Here is a 26,247-nt window from a genome sequence, read left to right as displayed (position 1 = left end):
TCTCTTGAAAAAGCATCTTTGGGACAGCCATGACCCGGATGATTAAGAATCTCCATTGGCAATTCTGGGAACTGTATTTTTAGAGGAACTTATGGGGTTCTGGAACCTTTAACCTCCTATTCTAATCCATTAAGAATATCAGAAAAATTGTGTAGTCAATTCTGTATTGTCAAGATCCAGAGCAGTAGACAGAGTGAAAGCAATAGCAGATATTTCAAATGTTGAATAGTTGAACCATCTCCTAAACATGTAGCAAGTATGTGGATATCAAATCAAATCTTTATTATTATAGATCATGATATTACCTATGATCATGATCATAGATCTGCTCATTAGAGGCTCAGGATAACATACTGGTCCATATTGATAGCCAGCCTTCTTTTGGTTCCCCAGACCCTCTAATCTGAGTGGGCTTATACCCTCTCCTACAGCAAAAATATGTCCTCCATTTTCTTTGCCTGAAAACTGATTTATTGGAATAGAGAACCCTAAAAGCTGAAGTCCGTTATTCAAATTCTGTTATGATTACATCAAGAGGTTTCTTGGATTCTGATGCTTCTTCTTCCCCCGATGCTTGCAGATTGCCTTAGGCGTGAAAGCTGTCTGTGTGACTTTGGCAAGTTACTCTCTGTTAGCCCACAACTGTCAGTCTTAGGCAACGTCAGTTAGTAAATTCCTGTCAGAACCAACTGATCAATAGTCAGTTGATCTGAAAAAGCACTTGTGAGAAAATGCTAGGAAGAAAAAAAGAAGAAGAAGTGAAGCACTACCTGGGGCAGGGGTAGGCAACCTTGGCTGTTTTATGACTCGTGGACTTCAACTCCCAGAATTCCTGAGCCAGCTATGCTGGCTCAGGAATTCTGGGAGTTGAAGTTCACGAGTCATAAAACAGCCAAGGTTGCCTACCCCTGACCTGGGGGAAGCAATATCTGAACATGGCAAAACTGCCCTTGTCATGCATTTTTTTTTCAGTGTAAGCAATTCATAATTGAATAGTTCAAGCATTGTTTGCTGTTTTTCTATTCCAATGAAAAGCGACGGGCCTACTCTTTGGAAGTTGAACTAATACCACTCCTTTCCCACTTGTTCTTCTCTAACCAGGAGAGGCTGCTGACTTCATCATGGAAGAACACAACGGCTCTGCAGAAAGCCCCCTGCTGAGCCCAGGAAGGCACACTGCCATTAAGTGTGGGTGGCTGAGGAAGCAAGGAGGTTTTGTGAAGACTTGGCATACTCGCTGGTTTGTACTCAAAGGGGAGCAGCTATATTATTTCAAAGATGAGGATGAAGCCAAACCTTTGGTAAGTACAAAGGGAGTGCACGGGAAGGAAGAGAGAGAGAGAGCTCGGGATGTAGACGTTTTTTTTGTTTTAGTTTTTAACCTTGGCTCTCTAGACTGGAGTACCACAGTTTCAGTCTCTTCCAGCCAACATAGCCATGGGAAGTGGGTTGTTGTGGAATGTGCTGCAGCATCTCTTGCTGCGACTGATTTAGGGAAGGCAGAAGTCCAACGGAGATTTCTTCCAAATTTTGCAAGTTTTCATTTCTATATAACAGATTCTCTCTAGTGGACAACTCAGCTATGGGTTCCAGCTTGATATGCTACTTAGTCTGAAAGTATGTGGCATCATAAGGGAGGAACTGTTGTGTTTTCAAGGTGATACCGGGACAACAAAACTGGTGAAATGACATTTGTACATATTCAAAATCAAAGAGAATGTTGGAATTGAAGTGTGACTTCTTTTTTTAAAAAAAAACATGACTGGTTTCTTCCTCTATTCAGATGTGTTGGTTGTTCTAATGAAGTTCAAAATGAGATAATTAGTTTCTGGGTCTCTTTGTGATTCTCAGACATGAAATCACTTTGACTCAGAGTCCCTTGGATATGTGGTGTGATTTTTGAACTCTATAAATTGCAAGTGCCTTTCTTTTAGAATTGCCAAGGTTGATCTTACCGTTAAGCAAAGTAACTCAGTCAATGTGTTTATATTGAGAGAACACCACGTTTTTGGAAAATAAAACTATGCCCATACATAACCCTGGGGTACAGTTAAAGTTAGGATTAGGGTGTTGATGCAATATTTAAGCATAGACCACTTATATTGTATACAGGTAGTCCTTGATTTACAGTAGTTCATTTAGTGACCATTCAAAGTTACAACAGCACTGAAAAAGTGACTTATCACCGTTTTTCACACTTTTGACCATTGCAGCATCCCCGTGATCATGTGATCAAAATTCAGATGCGTGGCAACTGACTCATATTTATGTCAGTTGCAGTGTCATGGGGTCATAAGATCACCTTTTGCAACCTTCTGACAAGCAAAGTCAATAGGGAAGCCAGAGTCCCTTAACAACCATGCTACTAACTTAACAACTGAAGTGATTCACTTAACAATTATGGCAAGAAAGGTCATAAAATGGGGCAAAGCTCACTCAACAACTGTCTCACTTACCAACATAAATTTTGGGCTCAATTGTGGTTGTACATTGAGGACCACCTGTATGTAGAATCATCAGGCACAAGCAACCAGAACCACCTGTGAATAATCTCAAGCAGAAGCTTTATTGTCAGTCACCTATAATACAAGAATCTCACCACATTGACTGTATACTCTTGGGCAGTGGTGGCGAACCTATGGCACACGTGCCAGAGACGGCACTCAGAGCCCTCTCTGCCAGCAGCTTGCGCAGATCCATTAGTCCGCCACCGCCGCCCAGACTGGCAGCCCCACCCAGCATAAAGGAGGCAAAGCAGCCAGCTAGCAAGCTTGAGTAGAGGTGGTAAAGCACGCACAGACCCAGCAAGCCAAAGGCCACCCCAAGCAGGGAAAGCCGGACCCCCATCAGTGCCATGGCCCCCTAGTCCCAGCTAGGATTGCGTGCCTCCCCCCAATCTATGCTGGGGCTCCTGCCCACTACCCTACCCGCCAGAGATCCCCTGGATCTCTCCCAAACCTGCCTGGCCCTCACAGGTGTCCCCCCCATGAGCAACATTGAGGTGGCCACGCCCACCCAGCCTGCCATGACAACTGCAGCCATTACCACCTGGTGGTCCATGCCACCATGCCCCCCGTGAGGGCACCACAATGCTTATGTGACCCTGGCACTTTGCGATAAATAAGTGGGTTTGGGGTTGTGGTTTGGGCACTCGGTCTCTAAACGTTTCGCCATCACTGCTCTTGGGAATGGACAGATAAGGCTTCAGGGATTCTGGGGGAGGAAAGATCTATGCCACTTTCTGCAGTACGAGGACTCCAAGTTCAGCCTCCTCTTAACACGTCTCTCCAGTGTATCTGGCAATTCCACCACAAGAACGGAGGCTATGCGTGATCCCTTTGAGACCTCTTTAATTCTCAAAGGATGAAGATTAGTATAGTGGTATTGGGATTTTTAATTTTTCATTCATTTTAATAATAAATATGAATTTTCTTGGCCAATGTCTGAAAGAGATGGAGGTATTGGTGGTGATGATGGTGATGATGATGTATTTGACATCATTAGTGTTGACTTCTTTTTCTCCATCATACTTAAGAGTGATCAGTACGTTGATGGATCTACTTGTCGAAAAACACTGTTAAACATTTTAAGTGTGATCGGTATTTTAAAAGTTTAAAACAAAATAAAAAAACCTGTAGCCATGCAGAATCTAAAATTGTACTTCCTCCTAGAATCTGCTCATTTCTCGGGTTGAGATTAAAAATATTGCTGTGAGTCTCAGCCATTAATTTATTTCTGAGCAGAAAATGTAGCCATTCACTTGGCACATGTAGATATCTATCCTAGTCCAATTCTTTATGAAATGATGTTTTTTGAAATAGTGATCATAAAGGAAATGGTGAGATTAGTTGGGCTAATTTATGATTTTTATAGGTGACCAAAGCATCTTTAGCTGTTATCTCATGTTGCTCCTCTTCTTCCTTCTCCATCTTTTTTAAACTCATAAATGATATAGAAACCGACGGTTTTCAGTGCTTCCATTCTAAATACCATCTCCTTGAATACCAGCTGATTATACAACATTTAGAGCACCTGCACATTTCAAAAGCAAATACTGTTTAAGAGGAGCCAATTTAAAATGGCACTCTCCTTCTACCATTCACATAAATGAAGAAGAAGGCTACTCGAATAGTTTTTACAAAGTAAAAGCTACTTAATTGACCCTAATCATTTTTTAATTCTGAAAAGCTGAATGCCAGACCTCACCTGATGATAGTATTTATCCCGTTGCAAGGTCCAAGATGGATTAGATATACAAACGTCTTGCTAAGCACCTGAAGGCAGGCAAGAAGCAATGGATTAAACAAAGAGAGAACCAATCTAGAACTTAGAAGAAATTTCCTGACAATTAGAAGATAAGATTTTTTTTTTACTGTGGGCACAACGGCACACATCAAAAATGAGATTTAGTTGCCCGCTCTCAAAGTGGAACAACTAATCAGTAGAACAACCTGCCTCCAGAAGTTGTGGGTGCTCCAACACTGGACGTTTTTAAGAAGAGATTGGACAATCATTTGTCTGAAATGGTATAGGGTTTCCTGCCTGAGCAAGGGTTGGGCTAGAAGACCTCCAACATCCCTTAGTGTTGTTCTAATATATTGTTACTGTTTACTAATCTGAATGCTTTGCTGGATCTGTTTTGCACCCTTATCCCTTAGGAGACATTATCCATTACAGGTTATCGCTGCTATGATAATAATAATAATAATAACAATAACAATAACAATAACAACAACAACAACAACAACAATAATAATAATAATAATAATAATAATAATAATAATAATAATAATAATTTAATTTTTATACCGCCCTTCTCCCGAAGGACTCAGGGCGGTGTACAGGGCAATACAATAAAATACAATATATAAAAATTAAAAGAAATATTAAATACAGTAGCCCAATTCAATAGATTAATACAAAATGTTAAAATACCCCTAAACCCATCAGACCAGGCCGGCTTGTTCAAATAAATATGTTTTTAGGTCACGTCGGAAGGAGCGAAGGTCGGGAGCCATCCGGAGCTCCACCGGTAAACGGTTCCAAAGGTCTGGCGCGCCCACAGAGAACGCCCTCCCCCTGGGGGCCGCCAGTTGACACTCTTTGACCGACGGCACCCTAAAGAGGCCCTCTCTGTGGGAGCGCACTGGACGAAGGGAAGTTGATGCCGGCAGCAGATGCTCCCGTAAGTAACCCGGACCCATGCCATTTAGGGCTTTATAGGTCGTAACCAGCACCTTGAATCTTACCCGGAGGACAACCGGAAGCCAATGCAGCTCACGGAGTAGAGGTGTTACATGGGAGTATCAGGAAGTGGTGGTGGGCCACCACTTGCGCGGCTGCATTCTGCACCAGCTGGAGCCTCCGAGTAGTCCTCAAGGGCAGCCCCATGTAGAGAGCATTGCAGTAGTCCAAACGGGAGGTCACGAGTGCATGAGTGACTGTGCGCAAGGCATCCCGGTCTAGATAGGGCTGCAACTGATGCACCAGGCGAACCTGAGCGAAGGCCCCCCTAGTCACAGCTCCTATATGATCATCCAAGGAGAGCTGTCTATCTTTGATATTCTTAATGAACCTTGCCATCTGGGATGGGATTCTTTACTGTGAAACATGAAGGTACATCAAGATATTGGGACAATTGGAACACCTGACCTCTGCCAAACATTCTTCTCCTCCTTCCTCCCCCTTCTCTACAGCCACGGATAATAATAATAATAATAATAATAATAATAATAATAATAATAATAATAATAATAATAATAATACTTTATCAAATGCAAGAGAATATCTGTACATCTCACATAAAACACATTGGTTACAGAGGAACTAGTTTTTCCTTCTTGCCCTTGAAAAATTCTCGAGGAACACTGGAGAACAAAAAGAAAAAAAAAGACCGTAATGAAGCAGATCGTGTTGCAAATAGTTTTTGCTTTCTTGTTTGAGAAAGCATGGGGAAAAGCAGCAAGAAAACCGCAAATAGAGAAGAACAAGTTAATGCAACATGGCAACAAACCATTTTTGAATTATTTGAACTTGAGAAGAATTTGAATTTTACAACAGTTGAACATTTGAATTTTTCCAAGATTTTGCTCTATTTCATTACACTGGGCAAGGATTGATCCTTATTGTTGCCCTGGTCCTTTTATTCCTCTCTCTCTCTCCCTCTCTCTCTCTCTCTCTCCCTCCCTCTCTCTCTCTCTCTCTCTCTCTCTCTCTCTCTCTTTTATTTTGATTATACGTGAGCTTTGAAGTTCATATAACCAGTGAATATCTAGTATGCCCCAGATTCATAATACAATCATCGTTTGACTGTCACTGACTAGAAAGTTTTTGCTACTTTGTTTTGGACCAGAACTAGGGATTTTTCCAGCATATTTGGTCTGCTTTAGGGCTGAGAGGAGATAGACAGACATCCCGTGGTTATCTACCATTCATTCCTGCTGTCCTTTCAAAAGTTCCTTGCAGGCTGAATGCTGATATGGACAGTTTCAGTTTTAGCTGAGAGCTACAAGGAACAAAGCTTTGGTCGCCACAATATAAAAAATATATTGAGACTCTAGAAACAATGCAGAGAAGAACAGCAAAGATGATTAGAGGACTGGAGGCTAAAATGTATAAAGAATGGTTGCTCGAGTTGGGCATGTCTATTTCACTGAAGAGAAGGACTAGGGGGTGCCATAATAGCAGTGTTCCAATATTTAAGGGGCTGCCACAAAGAAGAGGGAGCCAAGCTATTCTCCAAAGCACCTGAAGGCAGGACAAGAAGCAATGGATAGAAACTAATCAAGGAGAGAACCAACCTAGAACTAAGGAGGAATTTCCTGACAGCAAGAACAATTAATCACTGGAGGTTTTAAAGAAGAGATTGGACAACCACTTGTCTAAAATGGTATAGGGTTTCCTGCCTGAGCAGGGGGTTGGACAGAAAGACCTCCAAAGTCCCTTCCAACTCTGTTGTTCTATTCTGTCTGAAATACTTTTGACTCTTTTGACATGAGATACATTCTTGAAAACATTCTGCAATATATTTATAAAATCACATGCATAACCAAACAGAGAAACATAAATGCATTGCAGAATATTTTCAAGAATATACCTCATTCCCTACAATTTTAGGAGCAGCTGTAAGATGAGCATTCCTTGTTTAAAAAATTTCCATGCTACCATGGTATCATAAACCTGACAAAACCTGGAGGTTTCTCCCTACAAGAGCAGCTGTCATTTCTACAAGTGACCTCCCAGCCTTATGGTCTTTTCAGTGTTTCTTTGCCCCTGAAGTAATATACAGTAGACACTCACAGTTGTCAGGTCATGCATGACCCTCAGCTGTCATTTTGTGGTCTGAAGGATATGTGAAGTCTTCAAGAGAAATCAAAGTATAAGGGTCACCCCCCAAAAAATGTTGACCATCCCAACCTTTAAAAAAAAAAACCCTTCTGGTAAACTGCTCGTTTCTATATGCCTTCCCTTCATACAGTTTAAAAGTCTGTTCAGTTTCTTGAAAAACATAGAAACACAGAAAACAGATTACTCTGACGCACTCTAGATTTCACAATCCAGTTTCAGGAACAGGAAGAACAACACAGACTTAAAATTCAGATGTCCATGCATTCTGTGGCAATAATTTGATGGGACATTCTGTTCCCAATCAGTGTGATCTTTATGGCCCTTAAACAGTATTTGCGCATCTTCCACTGATATGAAGAATTGCAAATGCAAATAATGCAAATAAAAGTGCATTATCTATGGTTTAATTAAGCTGCACTTTGCCAGATGTCCTTGGGTGAGAAACTTGTCTTTTATGGACAAAGCAGGTTTTACAGGACCCTTATTTTGGCAAAATACATACTTTCCATCTAATCTAATTTGTGGAGAAAATTCATTAGCAGAAAAGTCCATTGAAGACATCTGTTAATAGTTAATGGAGAACAACTGCCTGAGTTCAGCTGAATTTTAATTAAAATAATTTAAAACTTCTAATGGATCTGTTAAATAGAAATTAATGTTATAATTACATAAATTACATGAATCAAAATGAAGCCAGAGACTTGGGGAAAATCCGCATAACTCTGGTTACTCATGGGTACATGAAAAAAAGCCTTTTGGCAGGGTAGTTTGGGGTAAAAAAAGAAAAGAAAAAAGCTTTGTCTAAGACAAGGCTTAAAAGGTAAAGGTAAAGGTTCCCGCACACATGCGTGCTAGTCGTTTCCAACTCTAGGGGCCGGTGCTCATCTCCGTTTCAAAGCCGAAGAGCCAGCGCTTATCTGAGGACGTCTCCGTGGTCATGTGACTGGATGACTAGACGCCAAAGGCGCACAGAACGCTGTTACCTTCTCACCTTAGTGGTCCCTATTTTTCTACTTGCATTTTTACGTGCTTTTGAACTACTAGGTTGGCAGAAGCTGGGACAAGTAACAGGCGCTCACTCTGTTATGCAGCACTCGGGATTCGACCTGCCAAACTGCCGACCTTCTGATCGACAAGCTCAGCAATCCTAACCCACTGAGCCACCACGTCCCTAAGACAAGGCTTACAGTTAGGTAAATGTATAGAGTACTGTATTGCAGCCTAAGGATTCAATTAGATATGATATGGGAGTACTCTAATTAAAATCTGCATTAATAAAAATTGTAGCTATGGAGACAGGAGTCAAGGGACATGAAGGCTCACAGAGAAGAATTTTTTCCTCCCATTTTAAAAACTGACCCTTAAAAAGTAGAAATTGAGGGGGGGGGAAAGTAACCATTCATAAAATATCTGTATTTTTTTTTCAGAAGACAAGAGATTCAGAAGTCATTTTTGCTAAGAAAAAAGTGTTTTAGTCCCCACATCCTGATCTTAACTTTCTTCCCTAGGTTGGATTATTGTTTCTTTGAAAAATGCGACTCTAGTTGTATAATTTTATCTCTGTTTATTCAGAAGCATGTCTCCCTCACTTAGGCACTCTGAGTTTTGAACAACTCTTCTGTATTAAACACTGCAATGTTTTCAGAATTTGAAAAAAAGGAAAGACCTTTTTTTCAGGTGGGAGAAATATTTATCTTCAAATATATATGGCACTGGGTCATATTTATGGTTGCAGTGTCCCAAGGTCATGTGATCACCTTTTGCAACCTTCTGACAAGCAAAGTCAATGGGAAGGCCGGATTCATTTAACAACCAGATTACTAATTTATCAAACTGCAGTGATTCACTTAACAACTGTGGCAAGATAGGCCGTATATTCAGCAAAACTCACTTAACAAATGTCTTACGTAATAGCCTAAATTATGGGCTTAATTGTGGTGGTAAGTTGAGAACTACCTGTACAGGCTGAGAATGTTGGCTCCAGCCAGGAAAAAATCACCTTTAGTTTCTAGCCAGCTGTTGGAAAATCACCTCTGAGCACAATCAAAGTAGCAAGCATAGAGACTTAAATATAAAATAAGGCTCAGAACCATCACTTTTAAAAGCCAGGACCAAAACAGTGTGGGAAGTCAGTCCCACAGAGAAGGAAATACTAAAAGGGCAGAATATATTTCCCTTAAAGGATTTTGAAAGCAGAAACCAACCCTGCCCCCATGTCTCTCTGTCCCAAGCGGAAACCAACCCTGCAGAATTGCAGATGTGATAATCTTGTCAAAAAGACTGGAATCAGGAAACTGGGATTAGGAATTCTGGGAGTTGAAGTCCACGAGTGATGAAGGGGCCATAATTCCCCCATGCTGGCTGAGGAATTCTGGGAGTTGAAGTCCGCGAGTCCTAAAAGAGGCCAGGTTGCCTACCCTTGGGCTAAGTCGAGGGCTACCTGTATTTTATATAAACAAAAATTTGTTTACTTCTGCCTTGGCAGTGTGGGAAGTCAGCCTCCCAGAGAAGGAAATATTACAACGGCAGAATATATTTCCCTAAAGGATTTTAAAAGCAGGAACCAACCCCGCCCCCAAGTCTCTCTGTCCAATATAGAAACCAAGTCTGCAGAATTGCAGTTGTGATAATGTTGTCGGAAAGACTGGAATCAGGAAACTGGGATTAGGAAGAAAGATCCCTAGAATCAACACCAAAAATCTAAGAGTCATCAGCCCCAGCCCCAGGGAAGCAGGATATAACCCTTGGGACATAATAGGATTAACCCACCACCATCAGAATACCAGAAAGGCATACTCAGACTCAGGTCAAAGTTCATGCCACAGGAACAACTCCAAACAAAAGGCTCAAGAAGGTATAAAAACCCACTCCCTACATGTGCTCGCTCTCTTTTCTTCCAGAGCCATCTTTCTGTCTGGCTCTCCTCTTCAATAAACTGCAACCTTCTTTCTAAAGCAATCACCATATTGTTTATTTCCGGCTTGGACTGAACCATGATGAAGGCTTTTCCTTCAACAACAGCAACAGGAGAATAAAACTGTTCAATCCCAGAGCAAAAGTGAAGAACCATGATAAACAAATTATCCTAAAGACGTAGGTTAAGGAAGGGTCTCTTATGGCTTTCCAGATGTTGCTAAACTACCGCATCTTTCACTGTGGGGCAGGATATGATAACTGCTGGGATGATGTTCAACCACATCTGGAAGACACATAGCAGCAGACTGAAGCAAAGAAAAACATTTTATTAGGCACTTAAAAGGCCAAAAGGAAAGTGTTTGATCAATCTTTCTGGAAAAACTATCAGAGTGCATGTACACGGAGTGATTTGATTCATTTCGGAAGGAATCTTAAGTTCCAATAAAGCAGAATATTTGTAGGCCAGGGTTGGAACGAGGGATCCTTGGGGTGCTTGGTTGTGTGTGTGTTTTTTGCAGACGTTTCATTACCAAACTAGGTAACATCATCAGCGCTGACGACGTTACCTAGTTTGGATATTGAAACATCTGCAAGAAAACAACTAAGCACAGAGCACCCCAAGGACCCCTAGACTCTTAAGTTCTTTGGATGGAAGATAGCCTTTCACTTAACCCCGTCCCAAATACCATAGCTAAGGCTTGGTAGATTCAAAACCAGTTGGATCTTTCTTCTGGATAAACTTGCAAAGAATTACAGCATAATGAGATGCAAGTGACTAAGGACTTGTTTTCTCTCAGAAGCATCAGAATAAGACTCAAGCCTTTTCCTTTTGATAAGTTGCTTCCTAGACCAGATTTTAAAAATAATAATAACCTCCTCCCACAATATGCTATGATCAAGGGAGCAAAATCTGTGTGCACGCAGAGCTAAGAGCAGTGTGTTCAGTTTGCCGAAGGTCACAAACAGAGTCGATTGTCCCCTGTAGAGAACCTGTTCCTTTTTCTCATTCCAGTCACTTGTCCTTGTCGAATGTTTATCTTGTAGTCTATTTTCCCACATGGTTTTTTACTCTGTGCATAAAAACAGTTGAAGATGACAGGCATTCTCCAAGTGCAAGGTCAAGTTTAATGTTCAGCAAACAAGACAAGAGAGCTTGATTTAGGTCATTTCCACATACTGGAGAAGGAGCTCTTTTTATGGCTGATAACACTGTGAATATGAAAAAAAACCCGAGATGGAATCCAGTAGGGAAGTAATGAGAGAGTATCTGCAATGTCTTACTCAGCTTTGAACATTTAATTTTCAATTTTCTTTTTTTTTTAATGTTTTTCACATAAGATAATATTGCTTTCACTTCCACTTTGTCATGTTTGGAACCACATCAGAAGTCCTCAATGGCTAATTGACAGCACCAGGAATTGAGGCCAAGATGTGGCTGGTTACTGCCAACTGGGATTGTATACCATGTAGCTGGCTTAAAACCCAACCTATGTGAGCCATAGATTGAGGTTTGTTTTTTTTTCAAACATGGCTTGGCAAAGTCAAGATTATTTCTGGAGAAGGCAGAAGGACCAGACAGGTGAAGTCAACTTTGAAAATTCCTTTAGGTTTGCCAGTTTTATTTAAAATGGTACCTCTCATCCATAAAGTTCATACATTGTATTGGCATGTATACCATGTATTGACATATATTTGAGAACATTTGTGCTCATATTAATCATCACACTGTAAGTTTAGTTTGAAATCCAGCTAGTCAAGATTGTAAGCAGTTTTATGGGACTTATTTTTCTTCACCACGGCAGTTACCCCTTTCTGGACCCCTTCAAACAGAAACTTACTCAAGTCAGTTTAAAAATGCTTACAATGTTTAAAAACTTTAAATAGACTTTACTGGAGAAAACACACTTCAGGGGTGAAGCCTGGCTCCCTCTGGTGCCTTCGGTTTGCTTGACAATTTGGCCCTTGCCAATTTGGTTGGATAATACCTTAAACATTAAATAATAACTAAAGCATGAATGACTCTTCATCTCATCTGGCATAGTTCATTGACAATGTGTTAAATTTGGAGCAGGCAAATGAAGCAAAAGAAGAGGAAGAATGAAGAGTCCTTGGTACTCTCTGACCTGGGTTGTTATAATAATAATAATAATAATAATAATAATAATAATAATAATAATAATAATAATAACAACAACAACAACAACAACAACAACAACAACAACAACTTCCCTCCACCCAGTACGCTCCCACAGAGAGGGCCTCCTCAGGGTGCCACTGGTCAAAGAATGTCGACTGGTGGCCCCCAGGGGGAGGGCCTTCTCTGTGGGCACCCCGGATTTATGGAACCATCTTCCGGTAAAGCTCCGGATGGCGCCTGACCTCCGCTCCTTCCGGCGCGATCTCAAAACCTACCTTTTTGTACAAGCTGGCCTGGCCTGATGGGATCGGGTTGGGTTTTATAAATCTGTTTTAACTTTTTAATGTGTACTAACTTATTCATGGGCATTGTTGTTTAATCACTTTTAATTTTTGTATCTCGTTTTTTAATATGTATTGCCCTGTTCACCGCCCTGAGTCCTTCGGGAGAAGGGCGGCATACAAATTAAATTAATAATAAATAAATAAATAAATAAATAAATAAATAAATAACAACAACAACAACAACAACAACAACAACAATAATAATAATAATAATAATAATAATAATAATAATAATAATAATAATAATAATAAGTTGGAAGGGACCTTGGAGGTCATCTAGTCCAACCCCCTGCTCAGGCAGGAAACCCTATACCATTTCAGGCAAATGGCTGTCCAGTCTCTTCTTAAAAAGTTCCAGTGTTTGAGCATTCACCACTTCTGGAGGCAGGTTGTTCCACTGGTTAATTGTTCTAACTGTCAGGAAGTTTCTCCTTAGTTCTAGGTTGCTTCTCTCCTTGACTAGTTTCCATCCGTTGCTTCTTGTTTTCTTGGAGATGTTTCATTAGCAAACTAGGTAACATCATTAGTGGTAGTAGCAAGTTGGCTTTGCTTTCATTTTATATTCTAGTGCAGGGGTCTGCAAACGTGGCCCTCTTATGACTTGTGGACTTCAACTCCCAGAATTCCTCAGCCAGGCACGCTGACTGAGGAATTCTGGGAGTTGAAGTCCACAAGTCATAAAAGGGCCAAGTTTGAAGACCCCTCCCTGTTCTAGTGGCTTGCCCTCTCAGTGTTGGTGAGATGGTCTTGCTGGTTCTTTGGTTGGGCTATTTACTGTTAGTTTGTTTGGCAGTTCCTTGATTGGGGTGTTGTTTGCTTCTTGATTGTTAGTCTAATATTAATCTTTGCTCATCTGGGTGCTGATTACTGGTGGGGATATGTTTTGGTCTTTTTGTTCCTTTTTTTGGCTTGTTGGTTGTCACTTTTAAATGGTACGTAGATATTGTTTATCTCTTTGTGTCTGTTGATGTCTAATTAGTCTGAGTGTCAGGCTTCCAGGAATTCTGTAGTGTTTGTGGACTTGGCTTGGTTTAGAATGCTTAGTTTCTCAGTTGAAACTATGGTTAAGTCTCTCCATGTGTTGCAAAATGAAGGAGTTTTCATCGTGTCTTCGGACTACTAATTGGTGTTCATGGCTAGTCTTCTGCCTGTTTATCCTACATAATGGGTGATGCCTGCTGCAACTGATGATGTTAGCTAGATTGGTAATGAAACATCTGCAAGAAAACAACCAAGCTCAGAGAGCACCAAAGTGCAACCCTGAGCTATAGATATTCTCCTCAGAAGGAACAATATTAGAAAGAAAGAAAGCTCAAGCTCATTTGACCAGTGGATTAAGCCCTTCCTATTTTAAATAAACGATTCACATGAATTATCCTTGGTCTCTCACTCTTGTTCTGAAGCAGAGATGCATGGGGGCGGGGAGGAGGCTGAAAGCTATACTTGACCAGGGACTATCCTTCAGAAAAATGAGTAGGTCTGAGTCCAAAATTTAAATTTAGTTACAATGCCATGATTCCCCATGTATCTAATAATTTTAGAATCATGCTCAACGCTTCTGGAGAGGGAACTTTGGTGCCACAAATAATATAACCCTTTTCTTTGGATTTTTATTCATTGCCCCTCTCTTATTTGAAGAAAAAACATTGAATCCCTTCTCTGAGTTAGTCAGAGAATTCTAAAATGATTGACAGATTTTAGGAGAGATTAAATTAGCACTGTGATAAGAAAAAATAACAACAGGGAAATCCACCTCAGGGCTTCTACTCTTCAGTAATAGAAAAGGATGTTGCATATTAATATCATTTCTCCTGAAGCGGTCTTTTCATTCACAGAAGGCAGGGAAAAATATAGTCATAATAAATGTTATCTCCAGCATTTTGTCAGGATTAAGTTATCCCCTTTTATTACCATTTAGTATCAGATGACTGTTGTGCACTATGAAAGGGAATAAGATGCAGGTGGAGAAAGATGGTTCCAAAAGAGAGTTTGAAGTGGCAATTGTCTGAAAGCCAGACATGCTGGCTGATGAATTCTGGCAGTTGAAGTCCACAAATCACAAAAGGGCCAAGTTTGAAGACCCCTGATTTAGACTGTTCAGAAGATCAGGCAAGAATTTACGTCCCTGGTGTTAAGAATATAGAAGTCTATTAGGAATGTGTGTCATTCCCTCTCTCTCTGTGTGTGTGTGTGTGTGTGTGTGTGTGTGCGCCTGCGTGCGCGCGTGTGTACATGTACACCTATATGTAACAGTAAATAGTTACATTTATATATATCATATATCATCATCATCATCATTTTTAGTTATTGTCAGGATGAAGGCCTCTTCCACATCTTTCCAACCTATGCCACACAAACACACACACACATATAATTATATATGTAGAATTGCAGAATTGTAACTATTTACTGTTTACTGATAAAATGATAGATCATACTATATTTTTCCTTTTATTTTTTTGTATTTTTTTCACCTTTTCAAAAAAGCATTTTCTATGTGTTATTTTTTCCTTTTCTTTGACTACTAATTTCTATATTTCTATCACAATATGTTTTTTGTGTTCTGCTTTTTTTCCTTTTCTTTCTTATCATTATTTTAAAAGCCATTGAAAAAGGATAAATGCAGGCCTAAAATAAAAATATTCTTCCATTGTGGCGAGACTCAATGTTCTTTGTATAGAAGATGGGAAAGAGATGCATTTTTGCATGTCATTGGTGCTGCTACAGATTATTTGATCTCTCCATGGTTGGCCACGCTGTAAATGAAAATCACACATCATTATTTCTTGTTGGGGGCTGGTTGTTGCTGCCCAAGAAAAATACCTTTCCTTCTGCTCCAAAATATATGTGGGGGTTATATTTGTATTCCAAAACTAGCAGGCAGGAATTTCAGCAGTCTTGTTTTAAAATAGCAATCAATTTTCCCTTCCATTAATGGCAAAGAGATGTGTGATAATAGGTCCAATTTAGCCATGTATCAAAAAAAGCATGGTATGCAAAGGATCCTCACAACCAGTCCATCCACTGGATGAACCCAATGGAGGAGCTGGAACCAGGATTTGACAAAAGCTGGGAAGTATGGAAGTCATTGAATAAACTGCGCACTGGTAAAACAAGATCCAGAAATACTCTGAACAAATTGGGGCTGTCCAGTTGCTTCTGCTCTTTGCAATTGTCATGACATGCAGACAACACATATGTAACCTGTTTTTTGTGCCCGGATCAGTGTTCACTTGAGGACCTCATGGCAACATGACAGAATGCAATGAATGTTGCTAGTTTCTGGGCAAAAATCTGCTTAATTTGTACATATTTTAATATCGTAAATTTTATGTCATATAGTATACCTTATTTTAATTCTGATGCTTCCAACACAAATACACAGACAAACACCCATCCACTCATGGGTTCTTGTTTTCATTTTTTTAAAATTTTCATTCTTTACATTTGCTTTCTCTTTTTCTTCCTCCCAATTTGCTCTCCAGATACATTCCCTTCTTCCTGCCTCTTACCAACAATCTTATTTTGCCTACAATCTTGAATAGAATAGAATAGAATAGAATAGAATAGAATAGAATAGAATAGAATAGAATAGAATAGAATAGAATAGAATAGAATAGAATAGAATAGAATAGAATAGAATAGAATAGAATAACTTTATTGTCACTTTGTATGTGCACTAATCGGCATACCTTGAAATGAAATTTCATTGCATTCAGCTCTCAACCTAGTAAGGAATGTAGGGTGGAGGTGTTCCAGTTCAGGCAGGAACATTTCTTGGGCTGACTCTGAACACTGAACATCGTAACACAAGTCCTGTTGTCATCTGCAAAATACAGGTTGAATGAATGGTATATTAAAAAATATTTGCAGGGTGATCAGCTTTGAACTGTCTCTGAGATACATTTCTGCACCTTTAGTGGGAATGACAGCAAGATTGTAAAATGTAATTACAAAGTGGGTGAAAACATCTAAGGTATTATGAACTTTCTTGAGTTTGGAGGGAGTGTCTCTTCCTTAAAAATTATGCTAAGCCTATATTGGGGCTTCTAATGCAATACAGGTAGTCCTCAGTTGAGACCCAAACTTCTATTACTAAGCAGGATGGTTGCTAAGTGAGTCATGCCTGATTTTATAATCTCTTTTTGCCACGGTCATTAAGTGGATCACATGGTCATTAAATGAATCCAGCTCCCCCCATTGACTTTGCTTGTGGGAAGCCAGATGGGAGGGTCATAAGCTCCCAAATTTTGAGCATGTGACATAGGGACACAGCGACTGTTGCAAATGTAAGGACCAGTCATAAGTCATTATTTTTAGTGCTGTTGTAACTTGAAAAGGCTGCTAAACAAATGGTTGTAAAATCAAGGACTACCTGCTTTTGTGCAGTTTGCACTATAGAATAGCAGGGAACCTTGCTGCTGATTTTAGGCAATTTGTGTCAGAGGAAGCTACAGAGTCTTTGATAAAGATTCATAGGTAGCACTGATCCTTTTCAGGAGTACCTAGATCAAGGGTCTTCAAACGTCGCAATTTTAAGACTTGTGGACTTCAACTCCTCAAATTCTGGGAGTTGAGGTCCACAAGTCTTAAAGTTGAAAATCCCTGACTTAGATTATCAAGAATTTGGAAGATGTTCTTAATGAGTGGATTTTGCAAGGAAGTAATTCAGCCTGCTAGAATTAGTAAAAACTAAGGAGGTTTAAATCTTGTTTGCAACTTATTTGTTTGTTTGTTTGTTTATGCTGCCAATCTTGCTAAGAGATGACTCTAGGTTGTAGATGACTTACAACCAACTAAAACCAGCAAGATAAAACATTAAAATAATAAATATTAACATTGGAATTGACTGAAAACCATTGATAGCATTGAAGAGTGCAAATCCAGTTGTTGATGCTTTATAAGTACAACATTCATGCACATAATGTCCGAACGTGAACATATGTCAACTCTAACATGTCTATGAACATCTCTAGGGCAGCCTACCCTATCCAATGCATAAGGGAGTCAAAACTGCAGGGCCCAAGGTCTAGGATCATAACGTCCAGTAGGCAATATTGACTAGTTAAATGGCACCTAAATTTCTAGACTGTTAATCAGATATTTATGTCGATATGATGTATCAGCAGCTGATTGATTTTAGATAGGTTCAAGCTTAAAGGTGAATATGTGTGGAAATTTTGTTTTGAAATTATCTTTAATCAGTTCAAGTCAAATTCATATTAATTTTCAGGGAAACAACCGCCCAAAATTGTAGTAATTATTTTTTACTTTCCCTTTCCACTTTACCACATTTGAGAGAAAATGGATTAGAGCAAACTATGTTTGTCTCCAGAAAACTAGGAAATAGAAGACACTTGTAGTACTCTGAAATAAAACTAAGTTTGATGAATAGACTTTTGTAGTATTTTATTAGGCTTTAAGTTGCTTCATAGATGCTTAAGTTTTCAGATATTTGAATTAATAGTTCAGGAATAAAGTAACTGTTAACTCTTCAAAAACTGTTGGATTGCAGCCATTGATCATGCTAGCTAGGAAAAAGAACTTCTACAAAGATGTTTTACTGCTGCTCTAGTTCATTTCCAAGTATTGTGAGCTGTCTTGTATTTCACAAGGGTTCCATAACCTGCTAAACATTTATTTGGAAATGTAACAAAATGCCTTTATTACTAGTAGCTGAATATAATGAACAGTGTCCTTAATTTTATTTTCCTTTTGGGTGTTTGAGGAACATCTACTCAATCTTACATCCTCTTCAATTTTCTATGAAGGTATAAAATGTTTTCTTTAATGGTTGCAGATAACAAATAATAAAGTTACACTGTCTATTTCTAACATGCTTCTACTTTAGAAATGATTTGAAGCATCTAGAATCAAAACTGAATTGAGGACAATGTCCACCTGTACATGAGACCCTGTTTCTTTTCATCCAAGCTTAAGTGATGCAATCTTCTTTTTAATTAATTCCCTGGTTATTTGGTTTTATTATTTCATGTTCTTCTCCATGTGATGTTTCATGGAGAATTTGAGTATATGTTCACAAAGGGTGGCCTTTCTGAGCTTCTTTGTCTAACTCAATATCCTTTCTGCCCTTTCATGTTTCTAAGTACTAACCATCCAATTATTCTGAATGTGAGAGACATGGTATTATATCACACAATACTAGCACTTACATAAATTTCTGATATAGAAATGGGACTTGAAAATCTTCTTTATTCCCTCTATGTGTTCCAACCTTGTTTCTGAAAGGTTGTTGAGTATTTAACTCAGCTCATCGAATGGGGGATAAGTTCTAGGCTATGAAAACCTGTTGGAAGTGCTGTATACTATTGCATCTTGTTGTAATATTCTTTCTGGCATTTGTTTTGGAGACAAAGAGTTTGAAAGCTAATGTATTTGGCAATCTGAATCATGCAATAGCTCATTACAAATCCTGTGTTATGAATTATTATGTCTGTTTTGGAAGTTTCAAACCATTTTGCACTATGGATATGAGCGCGTACACTGTACAAAAAGTAGCTATGTGTAAAGAATCCAGCTATGGTTTACTACTAAACTTCTATTCAGATGTGAACAAGCTTCTAATGAGCCTGTATTTGGCCACTGTTTCCAGAGTGCACAGCAAGCACAAAAGCTAAAAACTAACTTAATTAAAGAACAGCCTGTGATTGTCTCTCATATGTCATTAATTCTTCTCTTGATGCAAAATAGTGGATCACACCCAGTATATTTTCAATTGAAGTTTCATTTCTTAAATACCAATAGCATTGAAACAGGGGGATTTTGAATGGCTGCCAAGCACTGCTGGTTGAGAACTGGGAACACCATACTCATTTCCTACCTTTGTTGTTCTTGTCCTGCGAAGTCGTGTCTGACCCATCGCGACCCTATGGACAATGTTCCTCCAGGCCTTCCTGTCCTCTACCATCTTCTGGAGTCCATTTAAGCTCACACCTACTGCTTCAGTGACTCCATCCAGCCACCTCATTCTCTGTCATCCCTTTCTTCTATTGCCCTCAATCTTTCCCAGCATTAGGCTCTTCTCCAGTGAGTCCTTCCTTCTCATTAGGTGGCCAAAGTATTTGAGTTTTAGCTTCAGGATCTGGCCTTCTAAAGAGCAGTCAGGGTTGATCTCCTCTAGGACTGACTGGTTTGATCGCCTTGCAGTCCAAGGGACTCGCAGGAGTCTTCTCCAGCACCATAGTTCAAAGGCCTCAATTCTTTGGTGCTCAGCCTTTTTTATGGTCCAACTTTCACTGCCATACATTGCAACTGGGAAGACCATAGCCTTGACTATACACACTTTTGTTGACAGGGTGATATCTCTGCTTTTTAGTGTACTGTCTAGATTTGCCATGGCTTTCCTTCTGAGGAGCCAGCGTCTTTTAATTTCTTGGCTACAGTCCCCATCTGCAGTGATCTTGGAGTCCAGGAAAATAAAATCTGTCACTACCTCCATTTCTTCCCCATCTATTTGCCAGGAATTGAGAGGGCCGGATGCCATGATCTTGGTTTTCTTAATGTTAAGTTTCAACCCACGTTTTGCACTCTTCTTCTTCACCCGCTCTTTAAATCTTCTTCACTTTCTGCCATTAGAGTGGTATCATCTGCATATCTTAGGTTGTTGATATTTCTTCCGGCAATCTTAATTCCAACTTTTGATTCATCTAGCCCTGCCTTTCTCATGATGTGCTCTGCATATAAGTTAAATAGGCAGGGCGACAGTATACACCCTTGCCGGACTCCTTTCCCAATTTTGAACCAATCAGTGGTTCCGTGTCCAGTTCTCACTGTTGCTTCTTGGCCCACATATAGGTTTCTCAAGAGACAAGTAAGATGGTTTGGTACGCCCATCTCTTTAAGAACTTGCCACAGTTTGTTATGATCCACACAATCAAAGGCTTTAGCATAGTCAATGAAGCAGAAGTAGATGTTTTTCTGGAACTCTCTAGCTTTCTCCATGATCCAGCGTATGTTGGCAATTTGATCTCTAGTTCCTCTGCCTCTTCGAAATCCTGCCTGTACTTCTGGTAGTTCTCGATCCACATACTGCTGGAGTCTAACTTGTAGGATTTTAAGCATAACCTTACTAGCATGAGAAATGAGTGCAATGGTGCGATAGTTGGAACATTCTTTGGCACTGCCTTTCTTTGGAATTGGAACATAAACTGATCTTTTCCAATCCTGTGGCCACTGTTGAGTTTTCCAAATTTGCTGGCCAATTGAGTGTAGCACTTTTACTGCATCATCTTTTAAGATTTTGAATAGCTCAGCTGGAATACTGTCACCTCCACTAGCTTTGTTGTTGCTCAGCTTTTCTAAGGCCCACTTCACTTCACATTCTAGGATGTCTGGCTCGAGGTCAGTGACCACCTCATTGTGATTATCAGGGACATTAAGCTCATTCTTGTATAGTTCTTCTGTGTAGTTTTGCCACCTCTTCTTAATCTCTTCTGCCTCTGTGAGGTCCCTGCCATTTTGGTCCTTTATCATGCCCATTTTTGCATGAAACGTTCCCTTCATCTTTCCAATTTTCTTGAAAAGATATCTGGTCCTCCCTATTCTATTGTTTTCTTCTATTTCTTTGCACTGTTCATTTAAGAAGGCATTCTTATCTCTTCTAGCTATTCTCTGGAATTCTGCATTCAATTGGGCATATCTTTCTTTTTCTCCCTTGCCTTTCACTTCCCTCCTTTCCTCAGCTATTTGCAAAGCTTCTTCAGACAGCCATTTTGCTTTCTTGCATTTCTTTTTCTTTGGGATGGTTTTGGTTGCTACCTGTTGTACAATGTTGCGAACCTCTGTCCATAGTTCTTCAGGCACTCTGTCTATCAGATCTAATTCCTTAAATCTATTTGTCACCTTTACTGTATATTCAACAGGGATATGATTTAATTCATACCTGAGTGGCCTAGTGCTTTTCCTTACTTTCTTCAGTTTAAGCCTAAACTTTGCAACGAGAAGCTCGTGGTCTGAGCCACAGTCAGCTCCTGGTCTTGTTTTTACTGACTGTATAGAGCTTCTCCATCTTTGGCTGCAGAGCATATAGTCAATCTGATATCTGTGTTGACCGTCTGGTGATGTCCATGTGTAGAGCCGTCTCTTGGGTTGTTGGAAAAGAGTGTTTGCTATCACCAACGTATTCTCTTGACAAAATTCTATCAGCCTATGCCCTGCTTCATTTTGTACTCCAAGGCCAAACTTGCCTGTTATTCCGGTTATCTTTTGGCTTCCTACTTTAGCATTCCAATCCCCCATGATGATAAGGACATCATTTTTTGGTGTTAGTTCTATAAGGTGCTGTAGGCGTTCATAGAACCAGTCAATTTCATTCTCTTCAGCACCGGTGGTTGGGGCATAGACTTGGACTACTGTGATATTGAATGGTTTGCCTTGGATTCGAACTGAGATCATTCTGTCATTTTGAGGATTGTATCCCAGTATTGCTTTTCCTACTCTTTTATTGACTATGAAGGCTACTCCATTTCTTCTGAGGGATTCTTGCCCGCAGTAGTATACCTGATGGTCATCTGAATCAAATTCACCCATTCCTGTCCATTTTAGTTCACTGATACCTAAGATATCGATGTTCAGTCTTGTCATCTCTTGTTTGACCACATCCAGCTTTCCTTGATTCATGGATCTTACATTCCAGGTTGCTATGGAGAAAAAAATCTTTACAGCATCGGACTTTCCTTTCACCACCAGACACATCCACAGCTGAGCGTCCTTTCGGCTTTGGCCCAGTCGCTTCATTCTTTCTGGCGCTACTAGTACTAGCCCTCTGCTCTTCCCCAGTAGCATATTGGACGCCTTCCGACCTGAGGGGCTCATCTTCCAGCGTCATATCATTTTGCCTTTTGGTACTGTCCATAGGGTTTTCATGGCAAAGATACTGGAGTGGTTTGCCATTACCTTCTCCAGTGGATCACATTTTGTCAGAACTCTCTGCTATGACCTGTCCGTCTTGGGTGGCCCTGCATGGCATAGCTCATAGCTTCATTGAATTACGCAAGCCCCTTCGCCACGACAAGGCAGTAATCCAGGAAGGGGCATTTTCTTCCTTAGGACCATACATATCAGAGGACTCCAGATAACGAAGTAGTTGCAAGCAGGCAACAGAAGGCTGTTGCATTTATTTAATGCAGTATAAAGATTCCCAATTCAGGATGGGATTTTGCCTATATTGCAATTATTTTTCTTAACTCTGCCTTAGTTGGACATTCAATCTTTTCCTTAATGGTAAAACTGCCTGTGACTCCATTGGAAATTTCACTTTCTTAAATGATTCCCAGTCCTGTGGAAAGCCACTTGGCAAATAATGCAGAAATATGCTCTTATACACAACAGTTGGCTGGTTTGCCATGTAAATTGTGTTGCCATAAGAAACTTCAGTTTTCTGAAAACCAATCACTCCCCATTCAGGCTGGCCACTGTGTCTTTCTGGACTATAACAGAAAATAATGATATAATAAGGTAATGATTTTGAATTTGGATTAAGAAGATCCAAGTTCCCATGAATCTTTTTGGGTGATTTGAGCCAGTCATTCTTTCTTAGGGTAATTTGGCTGAAAGGTAAGGAAAAGTTGGAAGTCAGAGTGCTATGTATATTGCCTGAATAAAAAGAAAAATATAAATCTAAAACATTATCCTGTTCTGCTTATGTCTTGATTGAGCAACTGTATCTTCTTGAATAGATATATTGCTGAATATATTCCTTCTACTTTAAACTGGAAGAAAACTTCCCTTTTGATAATGATACCTGGTTTCTCAACTTATCAAAGATATCATTACCTCCATTTAAAGGTCTTATTACCTCAACCTATTAAAGATCTCAAGGGATGCGGTGGCTCAGTGGGTTAGGACGCTGAGCTTGTCGATCAGAAGGTTGGCACTTTGGTGGGTCGAATCCCGAGTGCCGTGTAACAGAGTGAGCACCTGTTACTCATCCCAGCTTCTGCCAACCTAGCAGTTCGAAAGCACGTAAAAATGCAAGGAGAAAAATAGGGACCACTATGGTGGGAAGGTAACAGCGTTCCGTGCGCCTTTGGCGTCTAGTCATGCCGGCCACATGACCACGGAAGACATCCTCGGACAAACGCTGGCTCTTTGGCTTTGAAACGGAGATGAGCACCGGCCCCTAGAGTCGGAAACGACTAGCATGCATGTGCGGGGGAACCTTTACCTTTACCTGTATTAAAGATCTCATTACTTCCATTTACCTCCAACTTTTTTAGTCTACCCTTCCTATAATAGATAATGTTCAACTTACAACAGTTTGTTTAGTGAACATTCAAAGTTAAAACAGCACTGAAAAATGTGACTTACGAGTGTTTTTTAGAGTTACCGCCTTTGCAGCATCCCTAGAATTATGTGATCAAAATTCAGATGCTTGGCAATTGGTTCATATTTATGACCTTTGCTGTGTCCCAGGGTCATGTGACCCCTTTTTATAACCTTCTGACAAGCAAATTCAATGGGGAAGCCAGATTCACTTAACAACCAGGTTACTAACTTATCAACTGCAGTCATTCATTTAACAACAGTGGCAAGGAGAGTCGTTAAACTCCCTTAACAAATGTCTCACTTAACAACAGAAATTTTGGGCTCAATTGTGCTCATAAGTCAAGGACTACCTGTATAGGCAGCTGCTCTTCATATATTTGTTTTACAAATCAATTTTCTTCCAATTTAACTATATGATAAATATAGCTCTACGTATTTCTTTTGCACTGGTGACCCATTTTTATATTTAACCAACATTCATTCAGCCCTCATTCATTCTTGATGTAGCTTAAGCTCTATGTAAAGCCATTGGGTGAGGTGACACCTGATGGTTTGGGATGAGATATCAGCTTTATCTCTACCCAAAAGATGCTATGAATGTCCTTTCCCATTGGATGAGCTGGATGGGCCACAACAGGTTTGCCTCAATCCAGGAAAGGCTGAGTGGCTTTGGGTTTTTGGATCCCTGAGGACAGGGATTTTCCTTCTTTGGTTCTGGATGAGGTGGCACTGTCTGATCACAAACCTGTTGTGCAATCTGGGGATTCTTCTGGACTCATGGTTCCTGATTGAAGAACAGGTGGCAGCCAATGCCAGGAGGGCCTATACATTCCTTTAGGTTGGGCATTGGTTGTGTCTGTTTCTGGACCAGGAGGCCCTGCCATGGTCACTCAGCTCTTGAGACTTCCCTTCTGGATTATTTATTTTGCCCTTGAGTTGCTTTTGGAAGCTTCATCTGTACAGAATGTGGTGACATGGGTAATAAAGGGAATGCAAAGCTCTACATATGATTAGTGTAAGACACAAGTGTAGAATGGGGGAAATTCAGCCTGGCGGTAATGTGAAAGGGATTTAGGTGTCTTCGTTGACCACAAGTTAAACCTGACCCAGCAGTATGTTTCAGTTGCTAAAAGGCAAAGGCTATTTTGAGATACCTTTTTACAGAAGCACAGAGATTATTCCAATGTTCTCGGCATGGGACAGGTCCCATTTGGTGCACTGGACACCAGTTTGGGGTACTAAGTTTCAAAAAGGACAATGTCAAATTGAAATGCATTCAGAGCAGCCAATCAAGCAATAGAAAGAAGGGTTAGAAGCTCTGGATATGTTTAAGTTTCACTGCACTAAGCAGGGGGTTGTCCTAGACAACCTCTGAACTATCTTCCAGTTCTATTATTCTTTGTAAAAATTGCAATTAAGCATTCTGTTTTCTTTATCAACTGCAACTACATTTATCACCACAATATAAAAAGATGTTGAGAGCGCAGAAAAGAGCAACAAAGATGATTATGGGGCTAAAATATACAAAGAATGGTTGCAGGATTTGGGTATGTCTATTCTAGTATGTCTAGTTAGTATGTCTAGAATAGAAAAAAAAAGAACTAGGGGTGACATGATAGAGTGTTCCAATATTTAAGGGGCTGCCACAAAGAAGAACCAGATTGTTGGGGGCAATTAAGCTGACTTTGTAATAATGCCGCTTGGGGGTGTGTGTGAAAGCCCTAATAAGCAGGCATATACATAGAATGAAGGCTACTGCTAAGCTTGTAAGCCGCCCTGAGTCTTCGGAGAAGGGTGGGATATAAATGGAATTAAAAAAAAGAAAGAAAGAAAGAGAAGCTATTCTCCAAAGCACCTGAAGGCAAGACAAGAAGCAACTGATGAAAACTAATCAAGGAGAGAAGCAATCTAGAACTAAGGAGAAATTTCCCGAAGAGAGAACAATTAATCAGTGGCACAGCTTGACTCCAAAAGCTGTGGGTGCTTCATCACTGGAAGTTTTTTAAGAAAAAATTGGACAGCTGTTTGTCCAGAATAATACATCGTCTCCTGCTTGTGCAAGGAGTTGGACTAGAAGACCTCTGGGGTCCCTTCCAACTCTATTAAGTTATTCTGAATGCTTCATTTAAATGCTTCATTTTCAGATCCGACCTCCTTGGAATATTATAAAGTAGAACATTCGCTGAAAATTATGTGGTTTCCCAGCCAACAATTGAT

General features: G+C 40.0%; 1 protein-coding gene across 1 annotated transcript in view; it reads left to right on the top strand.

The window, feature by feature from the left end:
* Nucleotides 1-26,247, top strand: part of ARHGAP24 (Rho GTPase activating protein 24) — a 416,617-nt gene that overhangs the window by 94,583 nt on the left and 295,787 nt on the right. Inside the window, exon 2 of the mRNA XM_083367563.1 lies at nucleotides 1,102-1,301. Within this exon, the coding sequence (XP_083223689.1) occupies nucleotides 1,122-1,301 (180 nt within the window). The 5' untranslated portion in view covers nucleotides 1,102-1,121. The remainder of the gene's footprint in view (nucleotides 1-1,101; nucleotides 1,302-26,247) is intronic.

Source organism: Vipera ursinii (genome assembly GCF_947247035.1).
Source record: "Vipera ursinii genome assembly, chromosome: 7".
Taxonomy (NCBI): Eukaryota; Metazoa; Chordata; class Lepidosauria; order Squamata; family Viperidae; genus Vipera; species Vipera ursinii.
The sequence above is the reverse complement of the archived record's forward strand: the minus strand, read 5'-3'. Positions and strand labels throughout refer to the sequence as shown.